General features: G+C 27.4%; 1 protein-coding gene across 1 annotated transcript; it reads right to left on the reverse strand.

The window, feature by feature from the left end:
* Positions 1-3,746: 3,746 nt before the first annotated feature.
* On the reverse strand, positions 3,747-6,638 carry LOC130940226 (transcription factor MYB20-like). Its single transcript, XM_057868309.1, has 3 exons — positions 6,388-6,638; positions 5,584-5,713; positions 3,747-4,689 (listed from the first exon to the last, which is right to left on the reverse strand). The coding sequence occupies exons 1-3, from the start codon at positions 6,518-6,520 to the stop codon at positions 3,894-3,896; spliced, it is 1,059 nt and encodes a 352-aa protein (XP_057724292.1). The 5' UTR covers positions 6,521-6,638; the 3' UTR covers positions 3,747-3,893.
* Between the last annotated feature and the right edge of the window lie 2,043 nt (positions 6,639-8,681).

Raw genomic sequence — 8,681 nt, forward strand, 5'->3', positions numbered from 1 at the left:
AAATAAAGAAGTGTGCTAACCTATTTTTATAGGTTCATTTTAACATTATTATTGTATATACCACGAGAGAATTACACATATATAAAAGTAACATTATCACTAGTAGAAAATAGCAGGTTATCGATAAATTTTATCTTTTTATTGATGAATTTTTTTACTGATAGATAACATCTGTCAGTAAAAATCAATTGGTAATATTTTATTAATGAATTTTTTTTCATCAATAATTTATCGAAAAATTTTCTTTTAATAATTTACTTATTGATTTGGCCAAAATATATTTTTTATATTGTAAATATAATTGTGGTGTATTATTATTATTATTATTATTATTATTATTATTATTATTATTTGAGTCCATTCTCTGGAGATACATAAAATGAGGGTTCCGATTTTTTGTTTCGACTAAGACTAGACGAGGTTGTGGTTATCAATTGAGGTCTATTTTCAAACCTTTCTGAGTTTTAGATATTTTCACCTAATTTTTTGTACTTTGTTTAATTTATTTATTTGTTTATTTCACTTTCAAGTTTGTGATGTAGTGACTCTTGAAGTCTAATAATGTAGGCTCCAGTATGTCACTATGTTGTAATGTGTGGTTATTATTATTGTAGATCTTCCTTCTATAATTGTATTTTCAAATTAAATAGTAAAGTATATATATATATATATATATATATATATGTGCTTGTGGCTTCAAAGAGTAGTATATAATATGAGTGAATTACACTCAAAGTCTTTGTATGGGAAAAAAGAAAATTCTTATAAAAAAATTTGACACTTTTTTTTTTTCTTTCTCTCTTTGATAATTGAAAAAAATATATATTTGGAAATTTAATTTTTGAGTTTGAAGTGTGATATATATACATAAGTATTTATTTTTAGTTTGTCTCATACTAAATTTCTTTCAGTGAGATGACAAAAATTAAAATTTAGATTTTTAATTTTGGTCATTAAAATTCTTATACAATATTATAAAACTACTTATTCTAAAATCTTATTCTAATTAATAAGTATATAAGATACAATATTATGATATATGTTTATACTATTAGACATAAATATAGAACAAATGAAGATATTCATTAATTATAAAATTATGTTAAACTTTTAATTTTATAATGCATGTGTATAAACTAACTTTAGAAAGTATTATCATATATAGGTATTTTTGAAGGCATACATAACTTTTAAAAGTAAAAATGATAAGAATGTATGAATCTTTTAATTTACCAATTTTTTTTTAAAGACAAGCTAAGCACCCCCCCTTCCAATAAGTAATTAGTTCCAAACTCATCCTAATAAAATGTATCATATATACTTATGTTTAATCTATCTATTTTTTTTAAATATCACTTAAAATAGGATATTCCTGAATACCAAATTTAATCTAAACATAAGGAATAAAACGAGTAGGGATGTTAACGGGACAGAACGAGGGTGGAGAATGTCTCCTTACTTTCTATTCTGCTCTCAAATTTGCTCCCCATTTATCTGATAATTCTAATTAATTATTAATTTTCATATGATTAGAACTGCAAGTATTCATCATATACAAAAACAGCAAGATTTTATACAAAAAGTTTAAATGACACAATGGTGACTTAGCTTCTTTTGAAATGACGCAGTGGAGGGACGCAACGACGAGCCAAAGGACAAAGCAATGGACGAGGTGGGAGAGACGGCAACAGAGAGGAGAATGGACACGATGGCAGAGTTACGAAAAAGAACGCCGCAAATAAAAAGTACGACGCGGTGAGGGTGATGGCACGGTGAGGTGTGGCGAATAGCGTTAGGGATCTCTGAATTGAAGAAGGGTTATGTAAATGAAGATTAGGAGTTTTGAGTGTGTGTGACTAAAAAACATATATAAAAATAAACTATTAAAGATAATTTAGTAAATTTATAAATTTCAGGAAATTGCGGGGACGGGGCGGGAATCTCGCTCGAGTCCCCACGCTTGTCTCGGAAGAATTTTATTCTTCATTCACATTTCTGCGAAAAAATTTTCCACAGTCGAATCTCTATTGGGGGATAGTCCCTGTAGAGATTCCCACATTTCGAAGAGTTTTGCCATCCCTAAAAACAAGTTAGATGTAAACCCTAAGACCTAAAATAATATGTATGAATCCTAGGGTTAAAAACTGTCTTTTTATTATTATTATTTTTTGAAGTAAACGTGCATAATGCCAATTAATAAAAAATTCGTGAAGATGATAAATAATTATGATATGAGTAGTTATATAATATGATTTACTTTATATTATATTCGATATGTTATATATGTAGGAAAATATTGTAGCTATTTGTCAAACAGAAAGAAAATACAATATGAACTCTGAAAAAAGATACTGAGCAAATTAAATGCATACTGTGCATAAATTCCGGATGCTTACTTTATAGACCGTTCAATATTTACTGCGTTTAGTTTTAAAAAAAAAGTACTGAGTTTATTTTATTTTTTAATTAGTGTAACATAATAACTAATTAATTAATTAACTATTTTCTTTCTTCGTTAAATTAGGATTATAGAAATTTCAAAGTCGTAAAAGGACTTCTCATTCTAATAATTCCCTTATTTTTCATTGAAAGAATTAACTAATACCATTATTAATTGGTATATGCCATTGCTCAGATAAGACAAATTAAAAGGAACAAGAAAGTAATTGACAAATATATAAAGTAAAATGCAGAATGAAACGTGTGAGAAATAATTTAAGTTAACGTTATTGGCTAAAATATAGGTGAAAATGATAATACTTTAGGATACATGAACTCAGTTATGGAACAATAATAACATTCATTTATTCAAAGACTTCTCTCGTGTTCATAAAGTAATAAATTAAATAAGATTGAAGATGAAGTTTACATTAATGAGGGGATATATATAATATAACCTCAATACATAGTACAAACCAAAAAATGAAAATGACTTCAATAAATTAAATAAAAAGCAACAACCAACATGTTTCCACTATCAGACACAAAAATAAATTTTCATCGAAAGATGAGCAACTCTTAAAAAATAGTGGATAATGGTAAAAATAATAAGTTATTGGATCGTGATATAATGAAGAGTATTTTTTTTAATTAAAAATAAATATTACTAATTAATTTAAATTTATTAAGTAGTTAACTTACTCATTTTCTTAAAAAAAATTATTATGTGTAATATATTTTTTTCTATTAAAATATTTAGTTATAATTTTTAATCTTTACTAAATTTCAGCTTTCACAAAAAAAAATCTTTAAGTTATTCGTTATTATTTTTTCTAATTAATTTCTTGATGTATTTTTAATTTTTTTTTCTCACACATCAGTATGTGTAAATAAAATTTAGGTTTAATTATTCTGTCAGTAACTATAATTTTATTAAATTTTTAATTAGGTTCCTATACTTTTTTTTTCTTTTCAATTAAGTTGTTATACGACATCAGATTTTATAATTAAGTTCCTATCGTGATAAAAACGCTATAATTAATGGAATACTCCGTTAAGTAAAACGAATATGCTTAATACTTAGACTGAATATTTTACATAGTTTAACAAAATATTCCGTTAAAATTTTAACTTTTTTGTCATGATATACAGAGACTTAGTTACAAAATTTAATATAGTATAAAAATCTAATTAAAAAAATATAAAAATTTAATTAAAAATTCGATAAAATTATAACCACCGAGAGAATAATTAAACCTAAAATTTACTTGATATATAATAAGATACAATAACGTAGGCAACCTGTATAACAGAATAAAATGTTGTTGTTGTTGTATTACACAAAAAAAAAAGTAAGATACAATATTTAATATATTATTTAATAATAAAAGTAAAACGGACTAAAAATAGTGAGTACATGTAAGTAAGATATAATTGTTTGTTATGGAATAAAATCAAAAGAAGCCATATGGCCAAGAAGATTCTGAATAATCCATGACCATGTTTGAGTACTGAGAAAGTGGAGAAGAAGATGGAGCATTATCATCAAACACTAGTTCTTGCTGCTTGCTACTTTCACCATTATCATGATCACGATCATGATCATCATTATCATCATTTATCAGAGAGTTCAAGCAGTTAATAAAATCATCATCGTTCCACGAAGCCACATTATTGTCGCTGTTAATAATAATATCATTATGATCATTGTTACAACACCATTCAAAATCTGGGAGCTGAAGGTCTTCAAGGAAGTTATTACTTGAACTAAAAGAAGACGAAGACGAGGACGAAGACGAAGATGAAGACGAAGGGGAAGGATCAGAAGAAGGAACAAGAATCTCATGTGGTTCTATTATTGGTACCTCATCGGTGCAGAATCCATTGATATCATTGATTATAATAATCTCATCATCCATTATTATTGTGTCATCAATTAAGGGTGGTGGCATCATCATAACCATTTTCTCTTCTCTTTCTTTGGACTCAGTAGTGGTATCTGGTTTCTCTTCCTCTTTGGGATTGTTTTGGTCTTGAGTTTTAGGTAGTTCATCATGGTTGGGGTCAAAGTCAACATTGTGAGGAGGTGTTTGGTTGCTCTGTTCTTGAATTTGTTGATTATTGGAGAGTGGCTTGTGAGTAACAGGGTCAATGCCCATTTTCTTCAGCTTTTTCTTAATGTGAGTGTTCCAATGGTTTTTAATCTCATTATCTGTTCTTCCTGGCAGATGAGAAGCAATTTTCGACCATCTGCATAATAATCAAACACAAAATTATAATTATTATTGACATTAAGATAAGAAAAGAAAAGAAATATTCCATCATAAGGTCCACGCGGAGTTATGATATCACTTCAAACTTGAAAAGGAAGTGACTACTGACTGCAGAGTATTGTCATGTTTTTTACATGAAAAAGATTTAAAATTTTACTCAATCACTTTAACTTTTTTATTATTATTCACACAATTAATATAAAAAATAGTTATTTTTATTAATGTGTTACTTAATAAAATAAGAATACATAACAATTTCAATATTATGATGATGTTGCCAGAACTTTTTCTTTTTTCTTCTCAACAGAGAAAAGAAGAAATATTTAAAAAAAAAAATAGAAAATAGAGGAAAGACTAGGTCTACAAATTTTGCACGTCTCATCTAAGGCAGGTTTGTGGCATTTGGGGGGGGGGGGGGGGGGGGGGGACCATAATGTTTACTCTCTCGTCAAATAAAAAATGTACAACTTGGATGGCATGAATTACATAAATAAAAAAACTTCAACAAATTAAAGTTAGTGGCTTGGGTGTCATTAAGGTATCTTTTTCTTCTTTTCACTTTGATTTAAATCATTTCCTTAGATAAGGTTACTTTTGCCATGCCAATTATTTAATTTAATCATTGCAAAAGTTTATTATTCTATGATTAAGCATGCAGAACAGGTGAATATATAAAACCATGAAAGTAAAACAATATTTTCCTAAAGCCAAAAGTGTATTCAGACTCTTGTTACTTTTAATAAAATTATTAGTTCACTTAATTTTACTTATCCGATCCACTATTTTTTATCTTTAAATTTGATAAAAGTTTAAAGAGATAACAAATAATATTAATTACTCTAAAAAAAGAGGTTGGTGTGAAAAAAATAACCTGTTTCCAAGTTGAGCATGAAGGTCAATGACCATTTTCTCCTCATAATCTGAAAGAAGGCCTCTCTTTAAGTCTGGCCTAAGATAATTTGTCCACCTTAACCTGCAACTTTTTCCACATCTTAGTAGCCCTGCAAAAAACCATACCTCATATTGTTAAAAACTCAAATTCACTACACAAGAGATTCATTATTATTTCTGCTGAAACATTTGGAACAAAAACTTTGTAACTCCTCACCCAAAAATCAAGAATGCAAAAGAATTATGCTTAAACATAATCCAACAACTAAATTAGAAGCGGTAGAAGCACGGTACAAAAAATCATAAAAAAACATATTTTTAGAAGCATTTTAAATATATTATAAATCAGATATTTCAATAATTTTAGTCACTCATCTCAATCGTAAAAAATATATAATTGAGATAAATGATTAAAATTAACGAATAAAATTACTTAAATATTTAATTATTTATGAAGAGTGCTAAGGGGTCAGCAAGTATTGTAATTTATAGCCATCAATTAGTCATTATTAATATTTTTAATAGTGTAAGATTATATCTAATGGTGTAGAATTACTCACTCTCCTTTTAATGGTTAAATGCTGACCAAATTTTACTAAAACTGCTTGTTTCTAGACTTTTTCATTATTTATTACACTTGAAATGTTTGTGGTGCTTTTATTATGTGTCAATTATGAGTGAGTGTTTGAATGGGAACAGAATGAAAAAATGCATTAATGAACAGGACAAGACAAAGAAAGTGAGGAACCAATGAAACTCCATTGATGAAAGATTAGACACAGACCTGCAAGCTTAGGCACAGCTCTCCAACAACATTGGCCATTAGTGAGGAGGAAGCTTATGAGCTTCTTGTCCTCTTCTGCTGTCCATGGTCCCTTCTTCAACCCAACTTTGTCACAACATGGTTGCCTTCCCATCTTTTCTTTTCTAAAAATGTCAGTTTTATATATATTGATCTGGTTCTAATTGAGAGAGAAAGAAAGAAAGAAAGAAAACAAGAATGTGTGTGTGTTGTGTATGTGCACATAAACAAGGTTGGATCGATGGAGCACCACCACCAACTTATATATATATATATATAGTCATCATTGATCCCTGTAGCTATAAAACTCCAAAAGTCCCAAAGTCCACTATCTCTTATTTTTATTTATTTTATTTAATGTGATTTTTTTTTATTTTGAGAAGTTTTTGGGGTCATCAAATTTTAATACTTTTTGTTATTATTTTATCAGCATAAATATTAAATTATTTTTAATAAATAAATTTATTGATTTATGTGTGTTAAAAAATGTGAATGTAAACTATATTAATATGTATATGTATGATTTTGATAAATATAAATATAAATTATATATTTTTTACGTGTAAAATATATATAAATACGAATGGATATTATTATTAGTTAAGTGTTAGTAAAAAATAATAATATTTATTGATTATATGTATTTTTTTTTTTATTTGAGTTTTTGGAGGAATGGTGGTGTGAACACGTGTCAATCAGGGATAGTTACATGCCATGTCTTAGTCAGAAAGCGCCACCTCATCAACTAAGCTTATTGCTTTAGAATGAAGCGTGAGATACTCCACTCTATAAACCTCCCAAAATGGTAAGATTACAATAAATAAATAAATAATATAAGGTTAGACGAATACTCAAATACTGAAATACATCAAATCATGTGTAGCCGCGTTTTGAATTTATTTTGCAGACATTTCATATTTTTTTTCTTAGAAAAATATATAAAGTAAAATTATATTAAAGAATTTAGAATCACCACTTTGAAAGCGATTTACCTAACTACTATTTTCTAACTTAGAATTAACGGAGCAACTATTTAAACAAAAATACATATATCTTAGCATGCACTACATATAACTTTGTTTTTCTTTTTCTTCTGTTTTTTTTTTTTTTAAAAAAATCCTGTCATTACTGATAGTTAATAATATGATTATTATCAAATAAACTATTTACTCTTAAACAATAGTATATATTATCCAAATATTTCATTTGAAAATTTTTAATTGCCAAAATTAGTCATTTCTCTATTAATATATTCAAAATAATTTTGGAAAAAGTTGAATATTTTAGTTGAATTCTGGTGCGAATTTTACAAACTACACATTATCAGTAAATGCATTGGATCATACAAGTAATAACTTATAGTGAATGAGTATCGATCTCATGAGAATTAATAGACTAAACAAGCAATGGTTGATTAGTTATTCTAATTAGACAAATTGAAATGAGAGTTTTGATTATCAAGTAGCATAAAAGACAATAAAATAAAGAAACAAACAATGAACGGTTGATAAAACGGTATAAGAATAGAGTTAAGGTTTTGGAGATGTTTAAATGTCGAACTAATATTCAATGTCAACTATTTTGATCATGCAATGATTAAGTTTATGGCAAACCCCAAGTGATTAAATTTTTATTCCTAGGCAATCCAATCTCATCTAATCAAACTAACCGTCAATTTCTTGATCGCTCGATTGTATTAGAGGGTTAAGTTCAAATTCTGATTTATAAACCACACAACCCCTAAAAACCCAAAAGCATGATGCAGTTATATGTCACGTACTACATTAAGTCCAGATAATTAAGGAGTTATGAGAAATTGGTTTCAAGTTGTAATTCTGATGATATAAATTTTCGAAAATTCAAATAGAATTCAAGTGAGATTAGAGTTATTTTCCAATAATCACTAATCTTTAGGATGAAGAACGAAACCAATTCTTAAACCATAATCAAAGCATTAATCAAGAGAAGAAGAACATATAATTATTAATCTATCAAAGTAAACAGAGTTCCTATCCTTAACAATGGAGGTTTAGTTGCCCATGGTGTAGAAAATCCTAGCAGAGAAAAAAATGTAAAAGTGCATAATGAAATTTAGGAGAAGAGAAGTTCCCGCGTGGATGGATCTAAATCCTATTTATAATCCTAATTAAAATTGATTTAAAACTTAAATAAAACCCTAAAAGATCTTTTCTAATAGTTATGTGATTTAGAAAATCAAATCTCTAAAAGCCTTGTTGATTTGTTACAACGTGTGATCTTCATTGTGATTCTCGTTA

Source organism: Arachis stenosperma, chromosome 7 (genome assembly GCF_014773155.1).
Source record: "Arachis stenosperma cultivar V10309 chromosome 7, arast.V10309.gnm1.PFL2, whole genome shotgun sequence".
Classification (NCBI taxonomy): Eukaryota; Viridiplantae; Streptophyta; class Magnoliopsida; order Fabales; family Fabaceae; genus Arachis; species Arachis stenosperma.

Bases quoted from the DNA above. Each gene is read 5' to 3' on its own strand.
- LOC130940226 (XM_057868309.1), bottom strand. From the start codon at position 6,520: ATGGGAAGGCAACCATGTTGTGACAAAGTTGGGTTGAAGAAGGGACCA. The intron at 5,714-6,387 runs GTCTGTGTCTAA...GGTTTTTTGCAG, and splicing joins AGCTGTGCCTAAGCTTGCAG to GGCTACTAAGATGTGGAAAA. The intron at 4,690-5,583 runs GTTATTTTTTTC...ATTATTATGCAG, and splicing joins CATGCTCAACTTGGAAACAG to ATGGTCGAAAATTGCTTCTC.